This window comes from Prionailurus bengalensis, chromosome E2 (genome assembly GCF_016509475.1).
Source record: "Prionailurus bengalensis isolate Pbe53 chromosome E2, Fcat_Pben_1.1_paternal_pri, whole genome shotgun sequence".
NCBI classification, from domain to species: Eukaryota; Metazoa; Chordata; class Mammalia; order Carnivora; family Felidae; genus Prionailurus; species Prionailurus bengalensis.
Window position 1 is genome coordinate 2,213,775 of NC_057352.1, and position 17,706 is coordinate 2,231,480.

Below are 17,706 nucleotides of genomic sequence, written 5' to 3' on the forward strand. Positions count from 1 at the left end.
TTAGAGGGCACTGCTTAGCTTACTGGGGTGGATGTTGTGGCGCATGTAGGTGTGTGTGCGCATGCGCGGGAGGGACGAAAATGGCATCACCCAGCTGTGTGGTCAGTAGTATCAGAGTTCTGTTCTCTCTGACCAGCAGTCGTGCACTCATCCTCTGTGTCCAGCTTCTGTCCACCCCCCGCTTCCACAATGTCCGTGACCAAGCCGTCAGACTGCCAGGCAGCACCTCCCTCCTGAGTTTTATCTCAGAAGAAGTTGTGTTTCCCAACCCCTCACTTCTGAGGGACTGTGGCTTTGTTCCGCTCAGACCTTCTGCGGGAGGGTCTCACCGAGCACTGGCTGGTGCCGGCCACCCCCAGGAACATTCGCGAGACTGTGCTGCTGCCAATGCCCTGAGACTGCGGCTGGGTGCCAGCCCGCCCCAGAAAAAGTTCACGCGGGCGTGTAGCAGCGGTGTTTCAAGGACTCTGGAAAATCACAACTCACATCTGGCGCCAGGCTTCACCCCCCAATGGCCTTGTCCCAGCACCAGCGAATGTGGTTGTTCTCCAGGATCCGCTGGGACGTTTGCCTGTGGGGAGTCCTCCCAGCAGGGGAACCGCCTCCCTTGTGGCCTGAGGACCTCGGTCTCTGCTCCCGGGGATTCGCCCCTCCCATCAGAGCTCCACCAGGTATGCAGCTGCGGAGTTTTGGACTCTGTGCTCCCCCTGTTTACAGAGTTTAATGTAATTTAAACCCTCTCCTTCTCCCTTCTCCCTTTTTTGTTCAGTCCCTTGCGTACATTTTCTTTTCTCTCCAGCTGCTTTGGGTAAGGAGGATGCTTTCCATATGCTCCACCTCTGCCCCCATCTCTGTCCTCTCTCCACAAGCACAAACAGCTCCCTGCACTCTCCAAATGTCTCTCCCCCACTTCACCTCTCAGCGCTGCATACCTGCTGAATTCTGTGGTTCAGGTTGTGCAGATTGGTGTATTAATCCTCAAATCAGTTTTCTAGGTGTGCAGGATGGTTTAGTGTTGATCTGGCTGTATTTAAGGGATGAGAGATGCAAAGAAAAGTTCCATGCTGTTCCACCATGTTGGCTCCTCTCCCCCACATTCTCATCTTTTTTATGTTTCCATAACATTCCATTGTGTGCATGTATCACATATATCACATACATACCCTTACCCTTTCCTCTATCAGTGGACTCTTAGGTTGCTCCATATTTAGCACTTTTAACCTTTAAACTTTGTGTCAGCAATGTTTCAGGTTTTTTACTGTGGAGGCCATGTGTATCAATAATAGCAAAAGCTACCACCTACTGAGCTCCTAATACATACTAGGAATTGTAATAGGCACCTTATGTGCATTGATTAATTTAATATTCATGAGAACTCTTTCTGGTGAGTATCACAGTCACCATTTTATAGATGGAGACACAGAAGCTCAGGGAGGTCAAAGCCACACAACCTTTGAATGATAGATCAAGAATTTCAATTCAGATTCTCAAGCTCCAAATTTGGTTTAAAACCCAGACATTCAATCCAGTTCCTAGATACCTGCTGGGGAGCATGCCATCTTCAACACACTTCTTCGTCAGGAGGGAAAAAAGTGTTAATTCCTGGTGTCTGGAAAAGGAAAAGTGGGTAACAGCTACTCTAGGGAGGTGAAAATGAGCTCGAGAGATGAGTTAGATTTCATTCAGAGGGGAAGGACAGAAAGACAGACATTGGAATAGATGTGGAAAGTTCACTGTTGTATTTGTGTGTTTAGGATAAAGCTAGGAAAGTACTTAAAGTACTTAAGTACTTAAAGCAAGAGTATGTTAAAGTATTTTAGCCTTCGTTCCCTTAAAATATGGGAGGAGCAGGGCACCTGGGGGAATCAGTCGGTTAAGCCTCCGACTTGGGCTCAGGTCATGATCTCGCAGTCCCTGAGTTTAAGCCCCTCATCACGCTCTGTGCTGACAGCTCAGAGCCTGGAGCCCACTTTGGATTGTGTGTCTCTCTCTCTCTGCCCCACCCCTTCTCATGCTCTGTCTCTCTCTCTCTCTAAAAAATAAACATTAAACAATTTTTTTAAAGATGGGAGGAACAGAGAACATCCTAGAGAGATATTGGGTCAGACATTAGCTCAAAAATATCTTGTATTGCTTGTTGACTGAAGCATTTTATAGACTAAAGGCTTTACTGTTCCTGAGAGAATGCTATGTTATAATTATAGGCACATTCCTTTTAAATTTTTTTAATGTTTTTATTTATTTTTGAGACAGAGAATGAGCAGGGGAGGGGCAGAGAGAGAAGGAGACACCGAATCCAAAGCAGGCTCCAGGTTCTGAGCTGTCAGCACAGAGCCTGATGTGGGGCTCGAACTCATGGACTGTGAGATCATGACCTGAGCTGAAGTCAGATGCTTAACCGACTGAGCCACCCAGGCGCCCCTGGACACATTCCTTTCAAATCTATCTATGGAGGCACCTGGCTGGTTCAGTCAGAGGAGCATGTGACTCTTGATCTCAGGGTCGTGAGCTCAAGCCCACTTTGGGTGTAGATATTACTTAAAATAAATAATTTAAAAACAAATAAATCTAGGGGCACCTGGGTGGCTCAGCCAGTTGAGTGACTTCAGCTCAGGTTATGATCTCATAATTTGTGGGTTCAAGCCCTGTATCGAGCTCTCTGCTCTCTGCTTTGGATTCTCTCTCTCTCTCTCTCTCTCTCTCTCTCTCTCTCTCTCTCTCTCCCCTTCCCCTGCTCTCTCTCTCAAAAATAAATAAACCTTTAAAAGTAAATAAATAAATCTATCTATGTAAGCTGATCACACAAGAGGAGAAAAGAAAAAAATTCAATTTGATTGTCCTCCCTCCAAATTTGCATCGGGCATCCCAGGAACAGAGAGACCTATTTAGTGGGTAATCCACAGCACAGAGAGGAAAAGATGTGCTTCATGCAAAGAATTCTCAACATTAAATGTTAACTCAGGCAGCTAAAATATCCAGCAGGAAGTGGGGAAAGGATATTTTAATTTTCCATATGAGCTGGAAGAATGTTCCATCTATTTCTTGTCTTGTTTCAAGGAGACATGATCTTGTAACACTTCAGAGAGACTGAGCTCAGACCTCTCTCCTGCACGTATTTCCAAACCCCAGGTTCCCCTGGTCCAAACACCCACAGTTTGCTCATCTCCTACTATAATGTGTATAAACGTCTGTTTCAACCTGAGAGCAGGAATTACGTCTCATTCCGCTTTTGCAATCCCAGTATCCACCATAAATCCTTGCATCTATTACGAGCTCCAAACTGTGTGAGAACAGACTTGGAACTCTCCTTCCCACGCCTCGCTACAACTGATGTAAAGCTTTCGCTTCATTTTCCCCTCTAAACCCACAGAGATTAGGACAGCCCCCTAAGGCCCATCTCTCGGATTTAAACTGGCCCTTCTCTTGCAGCCGGCTGCAAGCACAGAGTACCGTTGGCAGCTGAGAGAACAGAGGCGCCAAACGAAGAGAGGTGGGTGAACTCACTGCTCAGGACAAAGGCAGCTTCCTCCAAACATTCCTGGGCAACACTTCACATCACTGGCATCTTCACTTATGTCCAGGGGCAGAAGCTGAATATTTGTGGCCCCCAGAGTCTCCTTGAGAAAAGAAAAAGAAGGACCCGTGTCACCTTAGCTGAGAGGTAAGAAAACAAGATTACTTGATTTGGCGAGGGGGGAGGGGGGAGGGGGGGAAGAGAAGACCAGAAAAGTTCTCCCTCCTATAAGTCACCTGTGGGGTGCTAGACACTACCTGGGTGCCATGGAGACTATCTGAGGTCTAATTCCCATGACAGTGTGAGAAAGTCAGTGCTGTTATCTCCCTATTGGAGGCAACACAAAGGTCAGAAAGTCAGAGCTCTTGTCTGAGTCAGAGGCACAGCCTGGGTTAGGACCAGTGTCTGTCTATTCCAAAGCCCTTCTCTTAACCTTAATGGCAATATATTTTAATTTTTTTTAATGTCTATTTATTTTTGAGAGAGAGAGGGAGAGAGAGAGACAGAGCATGAGCAGGGGAGGGGCAGAGAGGGAGAAACAGAATCTGAAGCAGGCTCCAGGTTCCGAGCCATCAGCACAGAGCCTGACATGGGGCTCGAACTCACGAACCACGAGATTATGCATGACCTGAGCCGAAGTCAGACACTTAACCGACTGAGCCACCCAGATGCCCCGTGAATTACAGTATATTTTAAACTGAGGGTTATAAAGTAGTTGTATTAAGTCAGTACTAATATTAAATGTTTATTTCTGAGACAGAGACAGAGCATGAGTGGGGGAGGGGCAGAGAGAGAGGGAGACAGAATCTGAAGCAGGCTCCAGGTTCCGAGCTGTCAGCACAGAGCCCGCTGTGGGGCTCAAACTCACAAACCGTGAGATTGTGACCTGAGCCGAAGTCGGACGCTCAACTGACTGAGCCACCCAGGCGCCCCTAAGTCAGTACTAACGTTAAAGATCACATGGCATAGGGGCTCCTGGATGACTCAGTCAGTGGAGTGTGCAACTCTTGATCTCGGGGTTGTGAGTTTGAGCCCCATGTTGGGTGTAGAGATACTTAAAAAATAAAATCTTTTTAAAAATCACCTGGAGGGGCACCTAGGTGGCTCAGTCGGTTGGGCATCCGACTTCAGCTCAGGTCATGATCTCACAGCTTGTGAGTTGGAGCCCCGCGTCGGGCTCTGTGCTGACAGCCTGGAGCCTGCTTCAGATTCTGTGTCTCCCTCTCTCTCTCTGCCCCTACCCCGCTCACACTCTGTCTCTCTTTTTCTCAAAAATAAACATTAAAAAATCTTTTAAAAAATCACATGGCTAGAACATTAGAGAAAATATGAAAGGGAATCACACAGATTAAAGGTAAGTATTTCTTTGAGAGATTTCCGCTTTATTTGTATATGTGGTGTATGTGCGCACCATTGTGATTGGGTAACAACGTGAGTATATTCCTTATTTTGGGCAATAGTAAAAATGCATGAAGCCAGCTGCACTGTATTTTACTGCATCTAGATTGCCCGGACACAGAAAGCAGGCAATAAATGAAAGCCATCTTAGCTAGTATCTTTTTTATTCCTCATGGACCTATTGTTACCATCTTCAGTAGTAGTTAGCTCAGGTTTAGAGAGATTAGGAATTTTGCTCACTGCTCATCATAACCTCTGCAGGGGCAAAAATCATGTCAACCTTGACTATATCTCAGGCTCTTGGTGCAATTCAGGTGCAAAATGTTTGTGCAACCATCCCCAGAGAGCCCAGTACCTTTTTAGGTGCGTTTGTGAGTTATTCAGCAGGTTAATCAAGGACATTCCAGAGCATCTAAAGTTATCAGAAGGGCAAGATAACCTGAAGAAGTCTTCAGGAAGAAGTTAAGAACAGGAGCAGCTAGAAGGAGAGGAGGGCAGGGCGCCTGGGTGGTTCAGTGGTTAGGCGACTGACTTCGGCTCAGGTCATGATCTCGTGGTTTGTGAGTTCTAGCCCCACGTCGGGCTCTGTGCTGACAGCTCAGAGCCTGGAACCTGCTTCCGATTCTGTGTCTCCCTCTCTCTCTACCCCTCCCCTGCTCATGCTCTGTGTCTCTCTGTTTCTCAATAGTAAATAAATGTTTAAAAATTAAAAAAAAAAAAAGGAGAGGAGGGAAAGAGCAGGACAGAGGTAGGGCAGAGCATAGACAGGAAGGAAGCCCATGGCAAGAGACTGCAACAGACACTCGTGTTTAGCACCAGAGAGAGCACCTCTAATGGGCTCAGCTCTTACTCCCGGCCAAGAACAGCCCAACAGGCCAGGTGACCCCATTCAGAGCTAAGAACATCCACCCTGGACAGAAGTTGGCCTGAAAATAACTTGAAGTACCAACTTTGAGCCTCATTGTGCTTGTCTGAAAAATGAGGGCTTGTGCCAAAATACCAAGAGGGAAGTTTCCACCAAAACATATCTACCTTCCTGTGCCAAACTGTGTCCCCATAATCATAAAATAGCATCAACAATGACCACCAATAATTTATTTCATTCATATTATTCAAGGTGTTTTTATCTGTTACTTGAAGGGGAGTATCTTAATGACCTCGTCTATCTTTGCCTAAACCAACAGTTTTGGAGGGAATGATCCCTTTTCCTTAATTTGGACATGTTGGGAATTAAGCATGGTCAGTGGGGAAATTTTGCTGAAATTGAGGGAGAAGGCATTAAAGAATTGGAGGAAGAACATAATATTTGGATTCAAAAAAATCTTAGTACTCACACTTCATGTGAAATTTTTGTCATTTTTTAAAGGGAGAAAGGGTGGACCCATACATTAAGTGCAAGAACGTGCCATCAATATTTCTGAAAGAACCTTCAAGACACTGATACCAATTCTTACCTCAGGGAGCGCTATGGGAGCAAGAAAATTACTTTTAAAATTTATTTTTAAAATTAACATACATAAAATTGAGTTTTGGGGTGTGTAGATACATATATTTTAACACACATAGAAACTATTTTTATCAGTAGCTTTTATAGGGGCCCCTGGGTTGCTCAGTGGTTAAGCATCTGACTTTGGCTCAAGTTGTAATCTTATAGTTTGTGAGTTCAAGCCCCACATTGGGCTCTGCGCTTATGGTGCAGAGCCTGCTTGGGATTCTCTCTCTCTCTCTCTCTCTCTCTCTCTCTCTCTCTTTGCCTCTTCCTTGCTTATGCTCTCTCTCTCTCTCTCTCTCAAGATGATAAGTAAATAAACTTAAAAAATAAAATAAAACAAATGGCTTTTATATAAATAATGAGTGAATGCAACCCAGAAATAGGTATAAAAATAATGATGCATTTGTCTTTCTCTGACTTATTTCACACAGCATTATACTCTCTAGCTCCATCTATGTCATTGCAAATGACAAGCTTTCATTCTTTTTTATGGCTGAGTAGTTTCCACTATGTGTATATGTATGCACACACACATATATGTATATGTATGCACACACACATATATGTATATGTCACATACACATATACCACCTCTCCTTTATCCATTTGTCAGTTGATGGACACTTGGGCTGCTGACACAAATCACTATATTGTACACTTGAAACTAATATATCACTATATGTTAACTATACTGGAATTAAAATAAAAATAGAAAAAATAAAATAAAGGTGCAATAACTCCCTTGTACTTATTAGCCATTTTAAGAAAATGATCTTTGAAGCCCCTGTGTGCCCTTCCTACACCACTCCTCACTGCTAGGAAGTGTGTTTCTTGAATTTGGGGCTCACTTTTCTCCTATTTTATCTGCCACATGACTTTGTATCCCTAAACAATATGTTTCTTAACATTTTTTTGCACAGTTTGGCTTTTATGTAAATGTAATTATAACTGCACACTCATGTAACTTTCTTTGTTCAATATAACGTTTCTGAGATTGATTTATTCATAACATTAGATGTGGCTCTGATTCACTCATTTCTTTATAGAATAGTATTCCATTGTATAAGGAAATCATAATTTAGTTATCAATTCTACCACTAAACACTGGGGATGTTTACAGTTTTTTTTTTTTTTTCTAGTAAAACGGTGCGGCTGTGAACATTAGTTACTCTGGATATATGCTTGCACACAGAATTTCTGGGGCATGGTCATACCTTAAAATTTACTACATAATGCCAAATTGTTTTCTGAAGTGATCATGCCAATTCAGACTGCCAGCGACAATGTGTGAAAGTTAGCATTATTAAACTTAATATTTTCAGAAGTTTATATTTGTGCCAATTCCACGAATGTGAAGTGGTATCTAATTTGGGTATTAATTTTCATTTCCTTTGTTACTAATGAGATTAGCGTATTTCCATGTTTTCAGTGATGAATTATTTTTTCATGAGGTATACATTCAGGCCTTTTCCCCAAATTTCTGTGGGAAAAACCTATTTTGCATATTAACTGTCCAATTCCTTTGTATATCCTACATAGGGATTCCTTGTCACCCATATGTATTGCAGGAATATTTTCCCAGTTTGTGATTTTTAGTTTTTTTTGGTGATCAGCTTTTCTTTTGATAGTTACACTTTACATTTTTTTCAAGTTTACTTATCTAAGTAATCTCTACACCCAATGCGGGGCTCAAACTCACGACCCCGAGATCAAGAGTCACACATTCTTCTGACTAAGCCATCTGGGTGCCCCAGATTTTTACATTTTATTTATTTTTTTAATTTTTACATTTTAAAGCAGGCAAGTTTTGAATTTTTTTCTTATATTCTTATAGTTTTCTCTGCCACCAAGGCCACAAAGATATACTTTTATTTTGTTTTCTAAAATTTCAGAAATTCGCACTTCGCCTTTTGGTTTTCATTCGCCTGAAATTGATTTTCTCTGCATGTGGTATGATGTATGGTTTCAATTTCCTTTTATTTTTCTACACAAATAATTTACCCAAAAACCATTAATAGAAAGACCTATCTTCTTCCTGATTATCCTCAATACAAGTTATGTGATAAATCAAGTTTGTATATATATGTGTATGTTCCCAAGCCTCACCCCACCCTGTTACTCTGTTTATCTCTCACACATAATTTTTTTCATTGGGATGTTTAACTCAGAGACTAGCACACCACGAGAGATTTAGAGTGCATCGGGGTAGGGATGGGGTATTGTGGGCAGAAAATGACTTTCTTCCTCCTCAGTTCTGCACTCCTGGGCCACTCTGGATCTCGTTTTCCTCAGCAATGCTAAATGCCTTCCCAACTTAAGGTTTTTGCACGTGCTTTTTCCTATTCTGTTTCAAGTGCTCTCTCACTAGCTCAGTGTTCAGCCTGTTCCTCCAGACATTACTGACCATCCTGTTTTGCTTTCTTCTTAGCTAAAATTTATCCCTATATTTGTCTTCTTGTTTGCTTTCTCTATTCCTCACTAGCAAGAATATAAATTGTGAAAGCTCATGGCCACTGGTTTTGTTCACTGTTTGATTTCAGGCCCCTTGCACATAGTATACACTCAAATAGTTGCTGTTTGATACATATGATAAATAGAAAGTCAGAAATAAGTCCAAATAGCGTATTTTATGCATGCCAATGACCTAAAAATCATAGTGGATCCTTAGAGTCAGCAACAGAGGCAAAGGAACCCTGCTTCTTTTTTTTTTTTTGTATTTTTAAAAGCTTATTTATTTATCTTGAGTGAGACAGAGACAGCACAAGCGAGGGAGGAGCAGAGACAGAGAGGGAGAGAGAGAGAATCCCAAGCAGGCTCCACACTGTCATCACAGAGCCTGAAGTGGAGCTCAAACTCATGAAACCACAAGATCATGACCTAAGCTGAAACAAGAGCCAGACACTTAACCGACTGAGCCACCCAGATGCCCCATAAGGACCCCTACTTCTAGAACTCTGTTCTTTAGACAAGTTACTTACTGCTTATGAGCCTCAGTACAGTCGTGTATGAATGGATAAAATCATGCTATTTTTGTAGGGTCGTGAAAATTAATCTCCATGTGTTTAAAACATGCAGCACAGTGTAGGGGCACATATGTGGTGTTAACACATATAGTTTTTTTCCTAAAAAAAAAAAAGAATGTGTTCTCTTTCTAGAAGGAGTCATTTTTAGAAATATTCAGAAAGGAAATTATTCATTGGTCTTTCTTAGAAAAACCATTATTGATGGTACTTTTCTCTAATAAGCAGTGACAAATTTCCCCCAGAAATTCAACCTATTAAAAGAGGTATGCATTTCAGAATAAAGGGATTGTGAATCTTCCTTTATTTAAACTATTGGAGACAACCCCTTGCATCCTGGGAAACTTTTCAAGAATGAGAAAAAGGAGAGGGAGAGAGAGAGAGAGAGAGAGAGAGAGAGAGAGAGAGAGAGGAAGGGGAAGGAAGGAAGGAAGGAAGGAAAGAAAGACAGACAGACAGACAAAGACCACATAAAGTCATCAAAAGAAAAGAAAAAACAATCATAGCTTTTACCTCCATTTTACAGACAAGATAACTGAGGCTCAGTTTCAGATTCTATGTCTCCACACCCCCCCCCCTGCCTTTCCCCCACTCTAGCTATCTTTCTCTCTCAAAAATAAATAAACATTAATTTTTTTAAAAAAGATACCTGAGGCTTATAAGGGTTGAATTGCCGAAGGTCACAGATTTACTAAGTACACGTGGAGGTTTTCCATTTCCGGTTTTGCGACGTCCCACCTCACCAGTCATCCTGACAACAGTCAACCCACAGCACTCACATTGGCTCTCAGACCCCTGATGCTCTTCCTCTTTTGCCGTTTTACTCCTGCGTGGATCACAGTCTCCTCTAACCTGCTTCTTTTGCACTTAGATGGAGAGGCCCCTGGAGTTGGGCAACGTGACCAGAGTCCAGGAGTTTGTCTTGTTGGGTTTGTCCACAAGGCTGGGCATAAGGATTGTCCTGTTTGCCATCTTCCTGGCCCTCTACCTGCTGACCCTCCTGGAGAACACGCTCATCATCTACCTCATCTGCAGTCACATTGAGCTCCACAAGCCCATGTATTTCTTCCTGGGCAACCTGAGCTGCCTGGAGATGTGTTACGTGTCCGTGACCGTGCCCAGCCTGCTCGTGGGGCTGGGCTCCAGTCCATGCCATGTGCCCTTCGCAGCCTGCATGACACAGCTTTTTTTATTCATAGCTCTCATTAGTACCAAGTGCACCCTCCTGGCCTCCATGGCCTATGACCGCTACGTGGCCATCTGCCGCCCACTCCATTACCCACTGCTCATGAGGCCCCAGGTCTGCCTGGGCTTAGCCTTGTCCTCATGGCTTGGGGGGCTGTTGGTCTCAGTGGCCAAGACATCATGCATCGCCAGCCTGTCCTACTGTGGCCCCAATGTCCTCAACCACTTTTTCTGTGATGTCTCCCCTCTGCTCAACCTGTCCTGCACTAACGTGGCCCTGACGGAGATGGTGGACTTCATCTCTGCTATCGTCATCTTCTGTGGGTCATTGCTAGTGGCTCTGGCCTCCTATGTGGCCATCGGGAGGGCTGTGCTCCACATGCCATCAGCCGTCACCCGCTGCAGAGCCCTCTCCACCTGTGCCTCCCACCTGGTGGTGGTGGGCATCTTCTATGGGGTGGTCCTCTTCATGTATTCCCGCCCCCGCCTCATCGGTTCCACAGACCTCAACAAGGTGCTATCTGTCATCTACACGGTGGTCACGCCCATGTGCAGCCCCGTCATCTACTGCCTGCGGAACAGGGAGGTCCAGGCAGTGCTGCACAAAACCCTCCACTCACCCCGGGTCTCTTCAGCGACAACACACTTTGCCCGCTCCTGATTTTAACAGAGCACACTGATGGTCACCAGAAGGGAGGTGGATGGTGGTGTATTGAACAGGTGATGGGGAAGAAGGAGGGCCCTTGTGATGAGCACCGGGTGATGTATGAAAGTGTTGGGTCACTAGATTGTGCACCTGAAACTAATATTACACTGTATGTTAACCAACTGGAATTTAAATAAAAACTTTAAAAAGTAATAATAAGATAACACTACTTCCCTGTTCCCAACAACTTTTGCTTCACCATATAATTGGCTTTGGCTAATGGAATGTAGACCAAATTGAGAGTCCTGAGCTGATGTCTGGGGCAGCACTAACTGTTTCCACTGCCTTCTTGCCATTTGCCTTGAGAAGAACATCTCCTAGTTCTGGGATGAGAGACAAGTAGAACAGACCTAAGCCTGCCCTGCAGCCTGAAGCAGAACACCACCATAGATCCAGAAGCCAGAAAAAAAAAAAACAAGTGTGCTACTGAAGCTACTGAAAAACATTTTTGGATTGCTTGTAACACAGCAGTGTTGTAGCAATGACTGACTAATACAGCATAATATTGGTTAGGTAATGGATTTCAGCCTAAAACAGTTGCTTAAACAGGATACAATGAATTTCTCATCAATGTAGCAGCACTTATTTGGTATTAATAAGACAGTCCAAAACGTCAGAGTTCCCCTATCTTGTGATATCATTCTCAGCATGACGCTTCCAGGTCAGGGTGCAAGATGGCTGCTCCAGCTCCAGTCATCACGCTTGAATTCCAACCAGAAGAGAAGGGGAGTGAAGGAAGTACAGGAAAGTGTCTTTCCCCTAAAAAGCATAACCTAAAACTTTTCCATGGACATCTGTCCAGCACATACTCCTATGACATCATGGAGAGACAAGGAAAGAGCTGAGAAACATTTTTTGTGTGTGTATGATGTAAGAAAGTGGTCCAGGTTCATTCTTCTGCATGTCGCTGTCCAGTTTTCCCAGTACCACTTGCTGAAGAGACTGTCTTTATTCCATTGGATATTCTCTCCTGCTTTGTCAGAGATGAGTTGGCCATACATTTGTGGGTCCATTTCTGGATTCCCTTTTCTGTTCCATTGATCTGAATGTCTGTTCTTGTGCCATGGAAACATTTTTTTCTGGATTTCCAGCTGAGATATGGTGGATCTATTACTAAAGGAAGAAGGAAGGACTGATGTTGTAGATGACCACAAACTTTGTCACACATATCTCCCTCACAGTGTGGCTGTGAATGTGACAAATCTATATAAAGTGTTTTGAATAGGGTCTGGAATTCAGCAAATTCTCTATAGCCAGTAGAATTATTATAGCTGTAAATCTTTGGGAATAAGGAGATGGATAAGACATCACCTTTCTTCAGGGAGTTGTTCTCTTATTTATTCGACCAGATTCACCGAGCAGCTAACGTGGACCAGGCATTGTTCCGGGCAACACGGATGGGGTCCATGCTCTGGGGTGCTCACGTTATGCTTTGCATATTTTCAGCTGGCTGTGAAGTGAGCTCCACGGAGGAATAGCAAGAGGAGTGGAGTGTGGTGCCACAGCAACTGGGGACGCAGAAGCCAGACCTTGAAGGTGTCTGCATGCACAGGGAAGACAAGGAAGATCATGGCATTCAGATGACACTGGTGCACAGGCACCAGATACGACACCCCTGACATGTCCACACAACGCTGAGTCTAGTGCAGCTGGAACCACAACAGAATGGCATCTTGAGTTCCCAGTGAAAGACGTTCAGCTCTGTCTTATGGACACAAAAGACACAGATTAAAGTGATTTTTTAGGGGCACCTGGGTTGCTCAGTCAGATAAGCATTCAACTTTGGCTCAGGTCATGATCTCATGGTTTACGAGTTCAAGCCCCATGTCAGGCTCTATGCTGATGGCTCAGAGCCTGGAGCCTGCTTTAGATTCTGTGTCTCCTTCTCTCTCTGACCCTTTTCTGCTCGTTCTCTCTCTCTCTCACTCTCTCTCTCTCAAAATAAACATTAAAAATTTTGAAAAAATAAAGTGATTTTTAAATTGAAAATTACATCTTTTTTTTTAATATGAAATTTATTGTCAAATTGGTTTCCATACAACACCCAGTGCTCATCCCAAAAGGTGCCCTCCTCAATAGTCATCACCCACCCTCCCCTCCCCCCTACCCCCCATCTACTCTCAGTTTGTTCTCAGTCTTTAAGAGTCTCTTATACTTTGGCTCTCTCCCTCTCTAACCTCTTTTTTTTCCTTCCCCTCCCCCATGGGTTTCTATTAAGTTTCTCAGGATCCACATAAGAGTGAAAACATATGGTATCTGTCTTTCTCTGTATGATTTATTTCATTTAGCATAACACTCTCCAGTTCCATCCATGTTGCTACAAAAAGCCATTTTTCATTCTTTCTCATTGCCACGTAGTACTCCATTGTGTATATAAACCACAATTTCTTTATCCATTCGTCAGTTGATGGACATTTAGGCTCTTTCCATAATTTGGCTATTGTTGAAAGTGCTGCTCTATACATTGGGGTACCAGTGCCCCTATGCATCAGCACTCCTGTATCCCTTGGGTAAATTCCTAGCAGTGCTATTGCTGGGTCATAGGGTAGGTCTATTTTTAATTTTTGGAGGAACCTCCACACTGTTTTCCAGAGCGACTGCACCAGTTTGCATTCCCACCAACAGTGCAAGAGGGTTCCCATTTCTCCACATCCTCTCCAGCATCTATAGTCTTCTGACTTGTTCATTTTAGCCATTCTGACCAGCGTGAGGTGGTGTCTCAGTGTGGTTTTGATTTGTATTTCCCTGATGAGGAGCAAGCACATTGAGCATCTTTTCATGTGCCTGTTGGCCATCTGGATGTCTTCTTTAGAGAAGTGTCTATTCATGTTTTCTGCCCATTTCTTCACTGGAATATTTGTTTTTTGGGTGTGGAGTTTGGTGAGCTCTTTATAGATTTTGGATACTAGCTCTTTGTCCTATATGTTATTTGCAAATATCTTTTCCCATTCCGATGGTTGCCTTTTAGTTTTGTTGAGTGTTTCCTTTGCTGTGCAGAAGCTTTTTATCTTCATGAGGTCCCAATTGTTCATTTTTGCTTTTAATTCCCTTGCCTTTGGGGATGTGTCAAGTAAGAAATTGCTATGGCTGAGGTCAGAGAGGTTTTTTCCTGCTTTCTCCTCTAGGGTTTTGATGGTTTCCTGTCTCACAATCAGGTCCTTTATCCATTTTGAATTTGTTTTTGTGAATGGTGTAAGCAAGTGGTCTAGTTTCATCCTTCTGCATGTTGCTGTCCAGTTCTCCCAGCACCATTTGTTAAACAGACTGTCGTTTTTCCATTGGATATTCTTTCCTGCTTTGTCAAAGATTAGTTGGCCATACTTTTGTGGGTCTAGTTCTGGGGTTTCTTTTCTATTCTATTGGTCTATGTGTCTGTTTTTGGTCCAATACCATGCTGTCTTGATGATTACAGCTTTGTAGTAGAGGCTAAAGTCTGGGATTGTGATGCCTCCCGCTTTGGTCTTCTTCTTCAAAATTCCTTTGGCTATTCAGGGCCTTTTGTGGTTCCATACAAATTTTAGGATTGCTTGTTCTAGCTTCAAGAAGAATGCTGGTGCAATTTTGCTTGGGATTGCATTGCATGTGTAGATTGCTTTGGGTAGTATTGAAATTTTAACAATATTTATTCTTCCAATCCATGAGCATGGATTGTTTTTCCATTTTTAATATCTTCTTCAATTTCCTTCACAAGCTTTCTATAGTTTTCAGCATAGAGATCTTTTACATCTTTGGTTAGGTTTATTCCTAGGTATTTTATGCTTCTTGGTGCAGTTGTGAATGGGATCAGTTTCTTTATTTGTCTTTCTGTTGCTTCATTATTAGTGTATAAGAATGCAACTGATTTCTGCACATTGATTTTGTATCCTGCGACTTTGCTGAATTCATGTATCAGTTCTAGCAGACTTTTGGTGGAGTCTATCAGATTTTTCATGTATAACATCATGTCATCTGCAGAAAGTGAAAGCTTGACTTCATCTTTGCCAATTTTGCTGCTTTTGATTTCATTTTTTTGTCTGATTGCTGATGATTCTAGAACTTCCAACACTATGTTAAACAACAGCGGTGAGAGTGGACATCCCTATCGTGTTCCTGATCTCAGGGAGAAAGCTCTGTTTTTCTCCAGTGAGGATGATATTAGCTATGGGCTTCATAAATGGTTTTTAGATGTTTAGGTATGTTCCTTCTATTCTGACTTTCTCGAGGATTTTTATAAAGAAAGGATGCTGAATTTTGTCAAATGCTTTTTCTGCATCAATGGACAGGATCGTATGGTTCTTATCTTTTCTTTTATTAATGTGTTGTATCACGTTGATTGATTTGCAAATGTTGAACCAGCCCTGCATCCCAGGAATGAATCCCACTTGATCATGGTGAATAATTGTTTTTATATGCTGTTGAATTCGATTTGCTAGTATCTTATTGAGAATTTTTTCATTCATATTCATCAGGGATATTGGCCTGTAGTTCTCTTTTTTTACTGGGTCTCTGTCTGGTTTAGGAATCAAAGTAATGCTGGATTCATAGAATGAGCCTGGAAGTTTGCCTTCCCTTTCTATTTGTTGGAATAGCTTGAGGAGGATAGGTATTATCTCTGCTTTAAATGTCTGGTAGAATTCCCCTGGGAAGCCATCTGGTCCTGGACTCTTATTTGTTGGGAGATTATTGATAACTGCTTCAATTTCTTTGCTGGTTATGGGTCTGTTCAAACTTTCTATTTCTTCCTGTTTGAGTTTTGGAAGTGTGTGGGTACTAAGGAATTTGTCCATTTCTTCCAGGTTGTCCAGTTTGTTGGCACATAACTTTTCATAGTATTCCCTGATAATTGTTTGTATCTCTGAGGGATTGGTTGTAATAATTCCATTTTCATTCATGATTTTATCTATTTGGGTCATCTCCCTTTTCTTTTTGAGAAGCCTGGCTAGAGGTTTGTCAATTTTGTTTATTTTTTCAAAAAACCAACTCTTGGTTTTGTTGATCTGCTCTACAATTTTTTTTAGATTCTATGTTGCTTATTTCTGCTCTGATCTTTATTATTTCTCTTCTTCTGCTGGGTTTAGGCTGCCTTTGCTGTTCTATTTCTTTTAGGTGTGCTGTTAGATTTTGTATTTGGGATTTTTCTTGTTTCTTGAGATAGGCCTGGATTGCAATGTATTTTCCTCTCAGGACTGCCTTTGCTGCATCCCAGAGCGTTTGGATTGTTGTATTTTCATTTTCATTTGTTTCCATATATTTTTTCATTTCTTCTCTAATTGCCTGGTTGACCCATTCATTCTTTAATAGGGTGTTATTTAACCTCCATGCTTTTGGAGGTTTTCCACACTTTTTCCTGCGGTTTATGTCAAGCTTCATAGCATTGTGGTCTGAAAGTATGCATGGTATGATCTCAATTCTTGTATACTTATGAAGGGCTGTTTTATGACCCAGTATGTGATCTATCTTAGAGAATGTTCCATGTGCACTCGAGAAGAAAGTATATTCTGTTGCTTTGGGATGCAGAGTTCTAAATATATCTGTCAAGTCCATCTGATCCAATGTATCATTCAGGGCCCTTGTTTCTTTATTGATCCTGTGTCTAGATGATCAATCCATTGTTGTAAGTGGAGTATTAAAGTCCCCTGCCATTACCACGTTCTTATCAATAAGGATGCTTATGTTCGTGATTGTTTTATGTATTTGGGGGCTCCCATATTCGGCGCATAGACATTTATAATTGTTAGCTCTTCCTGATGGATAGACCCTGTAATTATTATATAATGCCCTTCTTCATCTCTTGTCACAGCCTTTAATTTAAAGTCTAGTTTGTCTGATATAAGTATGGCTACTCCAGCTTTCTTTTGACTTCCAGTAGCATGATAGGTAGTTCTCCATCCCCTCACTTTCAATCTGAAGGTGTCCTCAGGTCTAAAATGAGTCTCTTGTAGACAGCAAATAGATAGGTCTTGGGTTTTTATCCATTCTGATACCCTATGTCTTTTGGTTGGTGCATTTAGTCCATTTACATTCAGTGTTATTATAGAAAGATATGAGTTTAGAGTCATTGTGATGTCTGTAGGTGTCATGCTTGTAGTGATGTCTCTGGCACTTTGTCTCATAGGATCCCCCTTAGGATCTCTTGCAGGGATGGTTTAGTGGTGATGAATTCCTTCAGTTTTTGTTTGTTTGGGAAGACCTTTATCTCTCCTTTTATTTTAAATGACAGACTTGCTGGATAAAGGATTCTCAGCTGCATATTTTTTCTGATCATCACATTGAAGATTTCCTGCCATTTCTTTCTGGCCTGCTGAGTTTCAGTAGAGAGATCAGTCACGAGTCTTATCAGTCTCCCTTTATATGTTAGAGCATGTTTATCCCTAGCTGCTTTCAGAATTCTCTCTTTATCCTTGTATTTTGC

General features: G+C 42.4%; 1 protein-coding gene across 1 annotated transcript; it reads left to right on the plus strand.

Moving 5' to 3' along the window:
- Positions 1–10,295: 10,295 nt before the first annotated feature.
- LOC122494708 (olfactory receptor 5-like) lies at positions 10,296–11,346 on the plus strand. The gene has a single exon (XM_043600101.1). The coding sequence runs from the start codon at positions 10,296–10,298 to the stop codon at positions 11,268–11,270; it is 975 nt and encodes a 324-aa protein (XP_043456036.1). The 3' UTR covers positions 11,271–11,346.
- The last annotated feature ends 6,360 nt before the right edge of the window (positions 11,347–17,706 follow it).